The 16,391-nt window shown below is 52.7% G+C and overlaps 1 protein-coding gene across 1 annotated transcript in view; it reads left to right on the forward strand.

The window, feature by feature from the left end:
* The first annotated feature begins 2,960 nt into the window (after nucleotides 1–2,960).
* The window catches only part of LOC119371814 (uncharacterized), a 29,565-nt gene continuing 16,134 nt past the window's right edge, over nucleotides 2,961–16,391 (forward strand). Inside the window, exon 1 of the mRNA XM_037642276.2 lies at nucleotides 2,961–3,327. Coding sequence (XP_037498204.1) covers nucleotides 3,019–3,327 — 309 coding nt within the window. The 5' untranslated portion in view covers nucleotides 2,961–3,018. The remainder of the gene's footprint in view (nucleotides 3,328–16,391) is intronic.

The following is a 16,391-nucleotide window of genomic DNA, read 5'->3' on the forward strand; positions in this document are numbered from 1 at the left end:
GGTATACCCGCCACGGTGATCTAGTGGTTATGGTGCTCGACTGCTGACCGGAAGGTCGCGGGATCAAATCCCGACCACGGCGGCTGCATTTTCTACGTACGCGAAAATGTTTGAGGCCCGTGTACTTATATTTAGGTGCACGTTAAAGAACCCCAAGTGGTAGAAATTTCCGGAGCCCTCAACTACGGCGTCCGTCATAATTATATCGTGGTTTTTGGACGTTAAACCCCGACAATTATTATTACCCTAGTGGTACGTAGGCTAGATATTATAATACGGGTAAAAGAGTTGTTTCGAGCGAGGATTTTTTGATGCCCTCCTTTTTTACAGCGAAAGCTGTTATGAGATCATTTCACCGGCCGTTTTTGGTGCCGTAGTTGTCCGCCGCCGCCGCCGCCGCCGGTGTCCGTAACCAGTATCGCTCGAAATAAGAAAAAAAACTAAATAAGAAAAAAATTCCAGGATGGAACGAGGTTCGAACCTGGGCCCTCTGCGTGGGAGCCCAGTATTCAACCTCTGAGCCATGCCGGTGCTTGAAACTGCTTTGCAAAAAGGTCCTATACAGGCTTCATGTCGGGAAGGAACCACATTAGCATATGCAATATAGCGTGGTAAAAGAGTAGAATAAGCACCAAGCGTCGCACAACGCGAATTCTGTAACCAGGCGTCACACAATGCGAATTGCGCAACGAGTAGGTTGTTGAATGCTTCCAACCCATTACAAAGAGCTCTGCCATAATTCTTCATCGTCATCACGCACAGCATCAACAAAGTGCGCATAATGCCTTACATGCGTTTAGCAGGTACCACGGCTGTCTGTAGAATGACGAAAAATGGCACACTGCCTACTGCCCTACTTCTAAAAAATTACAATGATTTATAGCGTAGTGGGTTCCTCGCAAGTGCACTTCTGTTGGTTGCCAAGGAAGCCCATAAGGCTCCCATGATCCATTTCCTCAGGGTCTCAATAAAGTCAATTCTCTCTCTCTCTCTCTCGCTCTACGTTTCTCCGGTTAAAGTGTGTTATAAAGCGTGGTGGGACAGTTAAATAACGACCGGGCGTCACACAATATGTATTACGTAACTAGTGGGTCGTTTAAAGCTTCCAACCCATTACAAAGGGCGCAACCATAATTCTTTATCGTCATCAACCGCCGCATCAACAAACTGCACATAATCGCTTGCATATGGTACCTCGCTTCTCCGCAGAACATCGAATAATGTCGTGCTGGGTGCTTCCCAACTTCCCAAAAATTACGTTTTGTGGCGTAGTGGGTACGTTGCTAATGTACCTGTATTAGTAGCCACAGGAGAGTTTATAACGGGCTCTAGAAATGCCGCTCTTCCAGCTTTCGCTGTGACTGTGCTGCGCTTTCCGCGCAGGCCTGGCGTTTTTTTTTTGTATTAACTTAACAATTCAGAGGAGTTAATTTCAGTCGACAAAAGCCACTATTATGCCTCTTTGATGCGCGCATGCTGTCACGCGCGAGCTTAGGGATGTGTTAAGGATAAGATCCTGTGGTGGAGCTGATCAGGGAAGCATATCTGTCATTTTCTACCAGCGCCCTCTACAACTGCCCACCAGGCAAGTCACGCAGTTGAAGGCAATACATATACTGACCAATTGACACGTGCAAACACGACAATATATAAGGGGGGGAGCCTCCCCCCACAGGGGCGCAGCAAGAAATTTTTTTCGGGGGGGGGGGGTTCAACCATACGTTATGTATGTTCGTGCGTGCGTTTTTATGTGCGCGTGCATATATACTCAAGCAAAACTGAGAAATTTCGGGGGGGGGGGGGGTTGAACCCCCCAACCCCACCCCTTGGCTACGGCCCTGCTCCTCCCCCCCCCCCTCCTTGCAATGAATTTCTGGCTACACACCTGAATAACGGCTCTGGTCCCTAGAGAATTACACAGTGAACCAATTATTCATCAGCATTACTCTCTCCGCTTTCAAGTGCATGGTCCATTTAACACAAGGAATAGCTTTAACGAAGCTTTCGGCAATTTGCTCATCCTCGTTCACCTATGAACTGTGGCTCAGGCCCACTGTGGGGGACTGGTCAAGAATTAAGTGGTTTTATAGGTTTACATGCAACTTACGAATAGGGTAATTTGTAGAGTAGAAAATTTACGAAACTATAGAGGAAATTTTCGTGCGCGATAAAACTATCACAAAAAACTAAGGTTTTATTACAAATAATGGTAATAAATAATGAAAACTCTGATTTTTGTAGATATGTATATATAGAAAAATGATGACGTTAACGATGGGATGTCTATGGCGCCTACCCATTCAGGGGGATTGGCCAAGAGTCGGGCGGATCATACGGTATTAAATTTTTCAAGTCCTACTAGAGGTTACGGCGTCAATTAGAAAGAAGAGATTCTTTGAGAATGTCAATTTAGGCTACTAAATAAACCATATTGCGTAACCTTTCGAACAGTAACTGTTCGGGTTTTACGTCCCAAAACCACGATATTATCATGATAGACGCCGTAGTGGAGGGCTCCAGAAACTTTGTCGACCTGGGGTTCTTTAACGTGCAATCTAAGCACACGGGCCTCTTGCATTTTGCCTCCACCGAAACGCGGCCGGAATTCGATCCCGCGTGCTTTGGGTCAGCAGTCGAGCACCACAACCAGTAGACTAGCGTGGCACGTCTACCGCAGCAGAACTGGCCAGCATGGCCTCCCACTTTTGCGAGCCTACAGCATCTGGCGTTCTCTGGGAGGAGGGTGTGCCGAGAATCCCAACAAACTACTAAATAAACCATTTCGCGTAACATTTAAAACAAATAAAAAATCACTATGAGAAGAGGCCATAAGCTGAAAATTACTAGTGATTGATGTACCTATTAGATGGAATTTACCCATATATGAATCGGCTTACCGATCCTCGATGTCATCGTCGTCTTCATCGGCGTGGCCAGCGGCATCGGTGACAGGCGAGGCTCGTGGCTGTGGCGACCACCTTGTGCCCCGAACGGCCGCTCGACTGTCGGCTCTCCCCAATGGGCGGAGGAGCGAAGCAGCTCGAAGACGCCGCGGCGAGCAGCCGTCGCCAGCCTTCAGCCGGGCCGCCGACGTCGGCAGCGGCTGACCTGACGGTCGACGCGAGGGGACCAGAGGACGTCGACGACGGCTGCGACGCGCCAGCAGCGGCGAACGGTGACGGCCATCACCCCCTGGTCTGGCTGGCCATCCTCAAGGTGGGCCTCATGGCGGACCCGGCCTGGTGCTCGGGCGCCATCCACGAAAGGGCACGCCGCCTATGGCTCGCCTTTCACCGACTGGAACCGCCGGACGGACATCTCAGACAGGTGAGAGAGGATGTCAGCGGGGTGAGGTACCAGGCTGGTTGGTTTTGCGTAACTGGCTGATACACATTAGCGCAAGAGAAAGATCACAGGGTGGCTCACGCATCCGCCTCAGTCGACTCGAAGGCGAAAGCCATCTTCTTTTTCTTCCCAGTCCATGTATTGGACCTCCCATGCCCCACTCCGATAGCTTTCTGCAACTTAGGTGGTTTCGATGCCTCCAGGATCGGGGGCATTGTAAGCTTCCTGCACCTCACCTGCTTTTGGCACTGCCTCCGTGATCGGCCCACATTTAACCAAGCGACGCCATGTGACGTCGTGATGACGCCACAAATTTTGGCAATCGTCATCACGTGATTACGTCACATATGACGTCATCACGTGATGACGATTTTTCGCGTCACTCGTCGCGGAGCCTAGACGCCGGTCAATCCTCGCCTGTGATGAGGCATCCAAGGCTTAATAAAACGACAAACACGAGAAAGAAGACGAAGACAAGCGCTACTCTCGACTGCTTAGTAGCAGGTCAGGGTTCCATATAAATATTTCGTCACGCTTGCGCATACAGGAATAATGTGACACTTGTACATACAGGCGACTTTGCATAAATTCAAGACCGCGGTCCAGCTTTCCCCGGATCTTTTTTACTCGTATTCGTCGTTATATTCCTTGCGCTAATATGTATCAGGCAGTTATGCACGACCAACTAGCCCAACAATTAGTTCTTTTTGGTTTTGCATGTTCGTTAAACTGCGCTACAGTCGTTCCTAACGTAGTGTGTCTTGTAACTGTAGCGCTGTTTAATTAACATGAGTGCAAAGGACCACGAGCACAGGCGTGCCCACAGGGGGCAGGCAGGGAGCGGGCGGCTGACGATAAAACTCCCCCCCCCCCCCCCCCCCCGTCGCCTCCCCCTCCTAGTGGACGACCCTGCGCACGCCTATGACCGCGAGCTGCATTGCGTGATGGCCGAGCTCCGAAACGTGTGTTTTATACCTGAGCTGTTAAGCTTTTCGTTATGCCGTTAGTTGTCGACAGAAAGCATCATCATGAACCAACGCGCGCTCTCTTTGTCTTCTTCCTCTTCTTTTATCTCCTGCTTGGCGCCCAGAACACGTGCGCCAATCTCTCCGGCATGGGATGCAATAACACTTACGGGCGATAGAACGAGTACACAGAGAGAGAGAGAGAGGGACAGAAGGATTAAAATAACAGAGAGCTGAGCTATAGTTGGTAAGCATTCGCGTTAAAGAGAGAGGGCGTGCAAACACGGACACAAGAGAGAAGTCAGGAGACCACAAACGGCGTTTGTGGTGTCTGGCTTCTCTCTTGTGTCCTTGTTTGCACGCCCTCTCTCTTTAACAGAGAGAAAAAGATAGAAATAAGTAAGAAGAGATAAATAGAGAGAAAGAAAGAGAAAGAGAGAAATTCTTGGCGAAAAAAAGTTTCTCGGCGAGGCGGGATTCCAACCCGCGTACCCGCGATCCGACGGCGAGCGTCGTAACCACTCGGCTATCCAAGCAAGCTATAGCAGAGCACAGCATAGCATTGTTGCAAAATAATATGAATTAAGGGTGAGGAGGAGAAATCTGAGGGGGAAGGGAGGCAAAGGAGCAAGGGAGAGAGTAAAGCACAGCATAGAAAGAAAGAGAAGGAGACAAATAGAGAGAAAGAAAGGGGAGAAAGAGAGAATCAAAGAAAGAGAAATATATATATATATATATATATATATATATATATATATATATATATATATATATATATATATATATATATATTGTCACGTGGTCGTGACGTCGACGAAGACAGCAGACGGCGTTTGCAGATTGAAACTGTTTATTTGGCCGAACTTGTGGCCGGGAAAATGAGAACTAGAACTACAGCAATACACGCTGTACAATGAGAGCGGCGAACAGGGCGTCGTCCGTCGATCAACTGACAAGCAGTCAAGCGCGTCGGCTTCTATACAGGCGCTATCGAACTTTCCAGCGATATCACTGGTGGCGGCGTTATCTCTCGACAAAGCTGGAACATTCTCGTGCGGCGCGCAATCTTAACAGATTGTTCCAAAACAATCGCGAAGCTTCCTACACATCACGGCGAGGCCTGCGCAGCGCGTTGCCCACAGTATTTGTGGGTGAAGCTTACACTCATGAAATATAAGACTCGCGGCAATGCCCCCCTCTGAAAAAGCATCGTCCCGATGCTTAAAAACAGAACATGGATACATGCAATACTAAAGAAAACTAATAAAGAAAGCAAACATTAGAGTCCTCAGGTGCGCTAACGAGCATAGTACGGTTTAAGGCGCACCACATGCACGACCTCGGGTCGAGCTCGGCGCCTCTGGGAGTTCGTGATGCCGTCGGGGACAACCTCGTAGTCGAGTACGCCGAGACGTCGAAGTACCCTATACGGTCCGAAGTATCGTCGAAGAAGCTTCTCGCTCAGTCCGCGTCGTCGTATTGGCGTCCAGACCCAGACACGGTCGCCGGGCTGGTACTCGACGAAGCGTCGTCGAAGATTGTAGCGGCGGCTGTCGGTGTGCTGCTGGGTCTTGATGCGCAGGCGGGCCAGCTGTCGAGCTTCTTCGGCACGTTGTAAGTAAGCGGCGGCGTCGACATTTTCTTCGTCGGTGACGTTGGGTAACATGGCGTCGAGCGTCGTCGCCGGGCTCCTTCCGTAGACCAACTTGTACGGCGTCATCTGCGTCGTTTCTTGGACGGCCGTGTTGTAAGCGAAGGTCACATACGGAAGGACGGCGTCCCACGTCTTGTGCTCAACGTCGACGTACATGGCGAGCATGTCGGCGATGGTCTTATTTAGACGCTCGGTGAGGCCATTGGTCTGCGGGTGGTAGGCGGTGGTGCGGCGGTGGCTCGTCTCGCTGTACTTCAAGATCGCCTGAGTTAAGTCCGCAGTAAAGGCGGTACCTCTGTCTGTGATGAGGACCTCTGGGGCACCATGACGCAAGACGATGTTCTCCACGAAGAACTTGGCTACCTCGGCGGCACTCCTTTTGCGCAAGGCCTTTGTCTCGGCGTAGCGGGTCAGGTAGTCAGTCGCTACGACGATCCACTTGTTGCCGGAAGTCGACGTCGGGAACGGCCCCAGTAGGTCCATCCCGATTTGCTGGAACGGCCGGTGAGGTGGATCGATTGGCTGCAGAAGTCCCGCTGGCCTAGTCGGCGGTGTCTTCCGTCGCTGGCAATCTCGGCAAGTCCTAACGTAGTGGGCGACGTCGGCAGCAAGGCGTGGCCAGTAGTATTTTTCCTGTACTCTGGCGAGCGTTCGGGAAACACCGAGGTGTCCAGCCGTCGGGTCGTCGTGTAGGGCCTGAAGGACTTCTGGTCGCATTGATGAGGGCACGACGAGAAGTAGTCGGTTCGAAGTGGCGAGAAGTTCTTCTTCAGGAGAACGCCGTTCCATAAGAAAAACGACGGCAGTCCTCGCTTGAATACCTTCGGAACCACGGCGGTCTTGCACTCGAGGTACTCAATAAGGCCCCCCAGTTCCGCGTCGGCCCGTTGCCTTTCGGCGAAGTCGTCGGCACTTATAGTTCCGAGGAAGCAGTCATCGTCGTCGTCTTGCGGTGGCGCGTCGACAGGGGCACGAGACAGGCAGTCGGCGTCAGAGTGTTTTCGTCCAGACTTGTACACGACGGTAATATCGAATTCTTGAAGCCTCAGACTCCATCGTGCGAGACGACCTGAAGGGTCCTTCAAGTTAGCTAGCCAACATAAGGCGTGATGATCACTGACAACTTTGAAGGGCCTGCCATAGAGGTAGGGGCGAAACTTTGACGTAGCCCAGAGAATGGCAAGGCATTCCTTTTCTGTTGTGGAATAGTTTGCTTCTGCCTTGGATAGTGACCGGCTAGCATAACTGATAACCCTTTCAAGCCCGTCAGTCTTTTGCACAAGGACGGCACCGAGTCCTACGCTGCTTGCGTCGGTGTGTATTTCCGTATCGGCGCAATCGTCGAAATGCGCAAGTATGGGTGGCGTCTGCAGGCGTCGTTTAAGTTCTTGAAAGGCTTGCACTTGCGCCGTTTCCCACCTGAATTCCACGTTATTCTTCGTGAGAAGCGTCAGTGGTTCGGCGATCCGTGAAAAGTTTTTGACGAAGCGTCGGTAATAGGCACATAAGCCGAGAAATCGGCGCACGGCCTTCTTGTCGGTGGGTGGCGCGAAGTCGGCGATGGCAGCTGTTTTCCGCGGGTCTGGGCGCACTCCAGACTTGCTGATCACATGACCCAGAAACAAGAGCTCGTCATACGCGAATCTGCACTTTTCTGGCTTCAGGGTCAGTCCAGAGGCCTTGATTGCTTGAAGTACTGCCTCAAGCCGCCGGAGATGCTCGTCGAAGGTCGAGGAAAACACGACGACGTCGTCCAAATACACAAGGCACGTCTGCCACTTCAATCCGGCCAGTACGGTGTCCATGACACGCTGGAACGTCGCAGGTGCCGAGCAAAGACCAAAAGGCATGACCTTGAACTCAAAGAGGCCGTCGGGTGTTATAAAGGCAGTCTTTTCTCGGTCTCTTTCGTCGACTTCGATTTGCCAGTAGCCGGTCTTGAGGTCCATCGACGAAAAGTGCGTCGCGTTGTGAAGTCGATCCAGGGTGTCGTCTATTCGTGGGAGGGGGTACACGTCCTTCTTCGTGATTTTGTTCAGGCGCCGGTAATCAACGCAGAAGCGCAGTGTCCCGTCCTTCTTCTTCACTAACACCACGGGTGACGCCCACGGACTCTTGGACGGCTGGATGATGTTGTCGCATAGCATCTCGTCGACTTGTTTCTTTATCGCGTCGCGCTCTCGAGTAGAAACTCTGTAGGGGCTCTGACGGAGTGGTCGAGAATTTTCTTCTGTTATAATGCGGTGCTTCGCAAGGGGCGTTTGTCGGACCCGCGATGACGACGAGAAACAGTCCTTGTATTGCAAGAGCAGGGTTTTGAGCTGATCTTGTTTGGCCTTCGGAAGGCTCGGGTTGACGTCAAAATCCGGTTCGGGACCTCTATTCGTCGAAGCAGGTTCGGCAGCATCGAAGAGGGCGAAAGCATCGCTGGCGGCTACACATTCGTCGATGTAGGCAACCGTCGTACCGAAGTTGAGGTGCCTATATTCGTGGCTGAAGTTTGTCAGCACTACTTTTGCTTTACCGTCACGCAGCTCGGCTATACCTCGTGCGACGCAAATTTGACGGTTCAGGAGTAGGTGCTGATCGCCCTCTATGACGCCTTCAAGGTTCGCAGGTTTTTCGGTGCCGACGGAAATAATGACGCTGGAGCGCGGCGGAATGGTCACCTGCTCTTCTATCACATTCAATGCATGGTTGCCTGGCATCGCGTGGGGCGGGAGCGCTTTGTCTGAGTTCAGTGTTATCGACTGAGACCTCAGGTCGATGACGGCGCCGTGGTCACTTAGGAAGTCCATTCCCAGTATCACATCCCTGGAGCAGTTTTGTAGAATTACAAAGCTCGCAGGATAAGTCCGGTTATTGATGGTGACTCATGCCGTGCAGACACCAATCGGCGTTATCAGGTGGCCTCCAGCGGTCCGGATCTCGGGGCCTTCCCAAGCAGTCTTAACTTTCTTCAACTGTGCTGCGAACGGCCCACTGATGACGGAATAGTCGGCTCCAGTATCGACGAGAGCGGTGACGTTGTGGCCGTCGATCAGAACGTCGAGGTCGCTAGTCCGCCGTCTTGCGTTGCGGTTACGTCGCGGCGTCGGGTCACGGCTGCGTCGGTTTGCACCGCTGCTTCCGCGTTGCGTCGTCAGGTCTGCTTCCGGTCGCAAAGTTTCGTCTTCAGGACGTCGTTCGGCGTGCGGCGGGGGCTCGGAACTTCGTCGCGGCGTCGTCGTCGACGGCGGAGGATCTTCAGCATTTCGTCGTTCAGCAACCGCACCTCCATCGGTTGCTGCCCTTAGTTTTCCGGATACGGGCTAGGCGACCGGCCCCGGTTTGGGCCAGTGTACGGCCGGCGGTGCGGTGACATGTAGCGGCCGGGCGACGGCGAGCGGGAAGGTCGTCGTTCTTGCCACTGTGTTCCGGTGAGGTAGTCGTTGATGTCGCGCGGCCGTTCACCTGGCTGCGGGCGCGGCGCATTGATAGCGAATCCGCGTAGTCCCATCTGTCGGTACTGGCAGCGGCGGTACGTGTGGCCGGCCTCTCCGCAGTGGTAGCAGAGCGGGTGGTTGTCGGGGGCACGCCAGACATCCGTCTTCCTCGGTGTGTTTCGCTGGCCGACAGCTGGTCGGTAGGGCGTCGGTGGCGGCGGCGGCGTCTGGCGACGGTACTGCGGCGGTGTGGCGTCTTGGCGAGGGCGTGGAGGAGGAGCATGACGGCGGGCTGCAGCAGCATAGCTAATAGCTGGCGGCTGCGGCTCTGCTAGCTGAGGCGCGCCGAGTGAATGCTGGATCTCCTGGCGCACGACGTCGGCGATGGACTCTACTTGAGGTTGCGACGGAGGTAGAATTTTTCGCAACTCCTCTTGCACGATTGCTCGAATCGTCTCACGCAGGTCGGCGGGTCCTAGGGCTTGAACGTCGGCGTAGCTTGTAGCCGAGAAGCTGCGGTTGTATTGCCGCGTTCGCATCTCAAGCGTTTTCTCGATCGTGGAAGCCTCCGATGCGAATTCAGCGACCGTCTTCGGCGGGTTCCTTATCAATCCAGCGAAGAGTTCCTGTTTGACACCCCGCATGAGGAACCTCACTTTCTTCTCTTCGGGCATACTTGGGTCGGCGTGTCGAAACAGGCGATTCATCTCTTCCGTGTAGATGGCAATATTTTCATTGGGCAGCTGCACACGGGTCTCCAGCATAGCCGCGGCCCGTTCCTTGCGGACCACGCTCGTGAACGTGCTTAGGAACGTCGTCCGAAAGAGATACCATGTTTGTAGGGCGGATTCTCGGTTCTCGAACCACGTCCTCGCGGCGTCTTCTAGGTAGAAGTATACGTGGCGCAGCTTGTCCTCGCAGTTCCAGTTATTAAATGTTGAGACCCTTTCAAAGGTCTCGAGCCAAGTCTCGGGGTCTTCACATGGCGAACCACGGAACGTCGGCGGCTCCCTGGGTGGCTGCATCACGATCGCCGTAGGGGGCACTGCGTCAGTCATCGTCTCGGCGGTCGATGTGACGGTCTTCGGCTGCCTGGCGTTTTCGGGAAGGAGCCCGTACTCTGGCTGTAGTCCCTTCTGCCGGCGGCTGGTTCGAGGATTCGGGTTGTCCTTAGAGTCGTCTTCTTCGCGGCTTGGGCTTGGGTCTGCGCTCCGCGGTGGTGTCCGGATCATGAAGCAGCACCTCCACCAGATGTCACGTGGTCGTGACGTCGACGAAGACAGCAGACGGCGTTTGCAGATTGAAACTGTTTATTTGGCCGAACTTGTGGCCGGGAAAATGAGAACTAGAACTACAGCAATACACGCTGTACAATGAGAGCGGCGAACAGGGCGTCGTCCGTCGATCAACTGACAAGCAGTCAAGCGCGTCGGCTTTTATACAGGCGCTATCGAACTTTCCAGCGATATCGCTAGTGGCGGCGTTATCTCTCGACAAAGCTGGAACATTCTCGTGCGGCGCGCAATCTTAACAGATTGTTCCAAAACAATCGCGAAGCTTCCTACACATCACGGCGAGGCCTGCGCAGCGCGTTGCCCACAGTATTTGTGGGTGAAGCTTACACTCATGAAATATAAGACTCGCGGCAATATATATATATATATATATATATATATATATATATATATATATATATATATATATATATATATATATATATATATATATATATATATATATTGTAACGGTCATGCGAAAGACAGAGAAGAGAAAGAGAGAAGAAGAGGAGAACGAAGGGTTTTTGCAAGGCCGCAGCGAGCTACCACCATCATCCATCTCCTGTAAATAAAACCCTCTCATCACAACTCGTTGTAACAGTTGTGGTGGAAGGTGCTGGGTACTCGACACCCGAAAACGGAGGCTGAACCGCAAGTTCTTCGACGGAGCCGTCGCCTTGCTGGACTCCCACCGAACTCATCTGGGCTGGACATGTTTCACAACACCGACGGACCACAGCCCCCCTCAACTTCTACGCCGAGCAGTTCTGCTCCACAGCTACGAGATGCCCGTCCCTTCGCCGGAAGGCCGGATGAAGACGTCGAGGCTTGGCTCATCCATTACAAGCGGGTGAGTGCCGCCAACAAGTGGGATGTCGCTTCCCAGCTTTCGAACGTCGTGTTCTTCCTAACAGACACCGCGTTAGTATGGTATGAGAACCACGAGGAAAAGTTAACGACGTGGGACAGATTTGTTTCTGAAATCAAAGAGCGTTTCGGTGACTCCACGACGAAAAAGAAGAGAGCAGAACAGACGCTCATGCAACGCGCACAAGTGCCAGGCGAAACCTGCACGACTTACATTGAGGAAGTCATAAAACTGTGTAGGATGGTGGACTCTGGAATGAGTGAAGAAGACAAAGTTGGACACATTCTAAAAGGAATCGCCGAGGACGTTTACAGTTTCCTCATCGCGAAAGACACCCTGACTTCCGTCGCCGATGTCATTCGGCACTGTCGCACTTTCGAACAACTCAAGACGAGGCGCATCACGCCGAAGTTTGGCAGGCTAGCCAATGTGACGACAGTTGCAAGCATAGAGAGCAACCAGCCGCTCGATCTCGCATCAACGATCCGGCAAATAGTCCGTGAGGAACTCAGCCTGTACGCGCAAGTGGCACAACCAAGTAGTCATCACTCCCACCTGCCACTAGAGTTCGAGCCACACGTGGCGTCCTTCTCCTCGCATCAAGCGGCGAAGGGCATTGAGGAGTACGATCTCACGCCTCGACAACAGCCACGTCTCTACGATAGAGGCCCTTCCTATCAGGCTCGAGCACAACGAGAACAGCCGCGTTTTTATCCTCGAGACCCTGTGCCTGACTACGTCCCGCTGACACAAGGACAGCACCGACCCTATTACCATGATGCGGCTTACGACCGATATGACGGATTCCAGCGAGCTGCAGAGACCCGTTACCCGCACGATAACGAACTTGCTCGTCGTCCGCAGCGGCCTAGGATTCGTTTCGACGAGCACAGCATGAGCCGCGACCCTCCCGTGTGCTACAACTGCGGTTCTACAGGACACATAGCTCGGTATTGTCGTCAACGCCGCCCATCACGAAGGACACCACCCATGTTCTCGCCACCAGGAACCGGTACATCATATGACCTGCGGACGGCCGACTTGTTTCCGAGGGACCGTTTTTCGCACGAGACCAGACGCAGCGATTCCCCCAGCCTCTGAGCGGAGTTTGACACCACCATCTAACCGACCCCGTCGCTCGCCGTCCCCTCGGCGTCGTACGTCCCCTCCGCCGCCGGGAAACTAGCATCCGCGGCCGATGGAGGTGAGGTCGCCGGACGGTCTTTGCAAGATATACCTCTGCCTGTTGTGATGTTAAAAAACAAAGTGAATGTGTTGATTGACGGAATACCGACGATGGCTTTAGTTGATACTGGGGCGACTGTGTCTGTGATGAGCCTCGCCTTCAAAAATCGGCTAGGCCACAAAGTTATGTTTTCTTGGACCGACGCCATTACCTTTCGTGGAGTAGGCGGCGAGTGGCTTCATCCCCTCGGTGTTTGTGCTGTGAGTGTTTTGTTGGCTGGAAAAGTGTTTGCGTCGGAATTCCTGGTTCTTCCTCGTTGTTCGCACGATGTGATTCTTGGTATCGATTTTCTTGAGCAATGCGGCGCTTCCGTCGACTGTGGCAGTGGTGAAATATCGTTAAACCAGTTATTTATACCGGCACTTTCTGAACAAAGTTCACGTGGCGAAGACAGGAACACACTCAGTGTGATCGATGAAGTGATAGCACCATCTTGGTGCCTGACACCCGTTCGTGTCTCTTCAAGTGCCGTTGATGCTGCTTGTGTTGACCTTGTAGTTGGGCCTCTCAGCATAAACTGTGCTAAAAAGAATATACTTGTGCCCTGTTCTGTCGTGTGCATGGCGAAAGGAGTCGCAACATTGTGGGCGCTGAACTGTTCTGCCACGCCGGTTGTGCTTCCTCGCGGTATGAAGATCGCTTTCTTCGATGAAGCCTCATGCAGCTCAATAGCAGCACTAACTGCGGACCCCGCCACAGCTTCCTCTCCTTGCGATAATCGTCATCACGATCTAATGCTCGGTATGATCAGTAAGGCTCTCAGTACAACGGAACGGCAAGCGCTGGTACAGGTCCTTTCCCGGCATATTGCTGCATTCGACTTTGAACATGGAGATGCGCCACTTCAGCTACCGTCATCCCGCACTCGCCATAGAATAGACACCGGCTCAGCACACCCCATCCGCCAGAAGCCCTACCGAGTGTCATCCTCTGAGCGCAAAGTTATTGCCGAACAAGTAAAGGACATGATGAACAAAGGTGTCGTTCAAGAGTCGTCCAGCCCGTGGGCAGCCCCGGTGATCCTTGTCCGGAAAAAAGATGGTTCCTGGCGATTCTGCGTGGATTACAGGCGTCTAAACGCAGTGACAAAGAAGGATGTCTATCCCCTACCACGAATTGACGACGTCATTGATTGCTTGCACGCCGCTTCTTATTTTTCAACACTTGATTTGCGATCGGGTTATTGGCAAATACCTATGGAACCTGAAGACAAGGAGAAGACTGCATTCGTGACTCCAGATGGCCTGTTCGAATTTAATGTTATGCCTTTTGGCCTTTGCAATGCTCCTGCCACTTTTGAAAGATTTATGGACACAGTATTGCGCGGTCTAAAATGGGAGATATGCATGTGTTACCTTGACGACGCTGTAATCTTTGGCCGCACGTTTGAAGAACATAACAACCGTCTCAGCCTTGTCCTCGACTGCATCGAAAAAGCCGGGCTGGTTCTGAATTCCAAGAAATGCCGGTTTGGCGAACGTCAAACACTGGTTCTAGGACACTTAGTGGACAAGAATGGCGTCAGACCCGATCCTCGTAAGATTGAAGCAGTGAGCTCCTTCAAACCACCGCAGTCTGCACGAGAACTTCGTTCATTCATCGGCCTATGTTCGTATTTTCGTCGTTTTGTTCCCCGGTTTGCCGAGATCGTCTACCCACTCACAAGTATCCTGCGACAGGACGCAGCCTTCAACTGGACACCAGACTGCGACGCCTCATTCTCCCAACTTAAGTTTATACTAACGTCAGCACCCCTCTTACGTCACTTCGATCCATCTTGCCCGCCCGAGGTTCACACTGACGCTAGTGGTATCGGCATAGGAGCAGTGCTTGTACAACGTCACAGTGGTGCAGAGCATGTCGTCGCATACGCCAGCCGTTGCCTGAGCAAATCTGAACGCAATTATACGGTTACGGAACAGGAATGCCTGGCAGCTGTTTTCGCCGTCCAGAAGTTCCGCTGTTATCTTTACGGGCGACCATTCAAGATAATTACCGACCACCATTCCTTATGCTGACTGATCGGTTTGCGTGATCCCTCTGGTCGCCTCGCACGTTGGGCGCTGCGCCTTCAGGAATACGACTTTACGGTGTCATACAAGAGTGGCCGTCGTCACGCTGACGCGGACTGCCTCTCTCGAATTCCTCTCGCCACTACCGACTGCGATGCTGATAATTTTGACGACTGTCTCGCTGCAGTTACTAGCACGTTTCCCGACGCGGCCGACTTTCAGCGAGAACAACGCAACGATCTCACCCTCGATCCGCTTTTTGTCGCCGCCCGTACTTCCCACGGCAGCGGTCGCTTTACTGTTCGGGACAAGTTGCTCTACAAGACTAACTATTCTAAGCCTGGAGCGCGTTTTCTGCTAGTTGTCCCCGAGAGCCTCCGCTCCGATGTTTTACGTGCCATGCATGACGATGCCACATCCGGCCATTTCGGCTTCGTGCGAACGCTGCACCGCACGCGGGAACGCTTTTATTGGCCGAAGATGTACGAAACAACCAAGCGCTACGTCGCTAGTTGCGAAACGTGCCAACGTCACAAGCGACCTGCCACCGCAGCGCCAGGCCCCCTTCAGCCATTGACACCACCCAGTACGCCTTTCGAACAAGTAGGAATTGACCTTTTGGGTCCATTTCCTTTATCTAACCATAGGAACCGCTGGATAATCGTCTGCGTGGACCATCTTACACGGTATGCGGAAACAGCAGCCATACCCTCTTCCACTGCTGCTTCCGTGGCGGTCTTCTTGCTGCACTCCGTGGTCCTTCGCCATGGCCCACCGCGTGTCATTATCAGCGACCGTGGCCGCCAGTTCACTGCTGATGCTGTTGAAGAATTACTTCGTATGTGCACTACACAGTTCCGTCATTCAACACCGTACCATCCGCAGACAAATGGTCTCGTTGAACGGACAAACAGAACGCTGACCAACATGCTTGCCATGTACGTTTCCGCCAATCACAAGAACTGGGATGACGTGCTGCCTTTTATCACTTATGCGTACAACACGGCGAAACACGAAACAACGGACTTTAGCCCATTTTATCTCCTGTACGCCAGGTTACCGCGAAGCCCTCTGGACACTTTCTTACCCTTCATTCTGCACAATGACGATTCTGTATCGCAGACCTTGTGCCTCGCGGAAGAAGCGCGTCGAATAGCTCGTCTTCGGACTCTGGCCTCGCAACATCGTTCGAAGGAGCGGTACGACGACCGTCACGAACAAGTATCGTTCGAAAAAGGCGATTTGGTGTTGCTTTGGACACCGCAACGCAAGCGTGGATTGTGCCAAAAGCTTTTGTCACAATATTCGGGCCCATTTGTAGTCGTGGACCGTCTCAGCCAACTCACTTACGTAATAGCTCGTCTCCTGAGCAATGGTCGACGATCAAGCGGAACGCAGCTCACTCATATTGCTCGCCTCAAACGGTTCTACCCTCCTTGACCATCTTGACTCGCCCTACGGGCTTCGTCTGCTTGCGGGGGAATGTAACGGTCATGCGAAAGACAGAGAAGAGAAAGAGAGAAGAAGAGGAGAACGAAGGGTTTTTGCAAGGCCGCAGCGCGCTACCACCATCATCCATCTCCTGTAAATAAAACCCTC

Source organism: Rhipicephalus sanguineus, chromosome 10 (assembly GCF_013339695.2).
Source record: "Rhipicephalus sanguineus isolate Rsan-2018 chromosome 10, BIME_Rsan_1.4, whole genome shotgun sequence".
NCBI classification, from domain to species: Eukaryota; Metazoa; Arthropoda; class Arachnida; order Ixodida; family Ixodidae; genus Rhipicephalus; species Rhipicephalus sanguineus.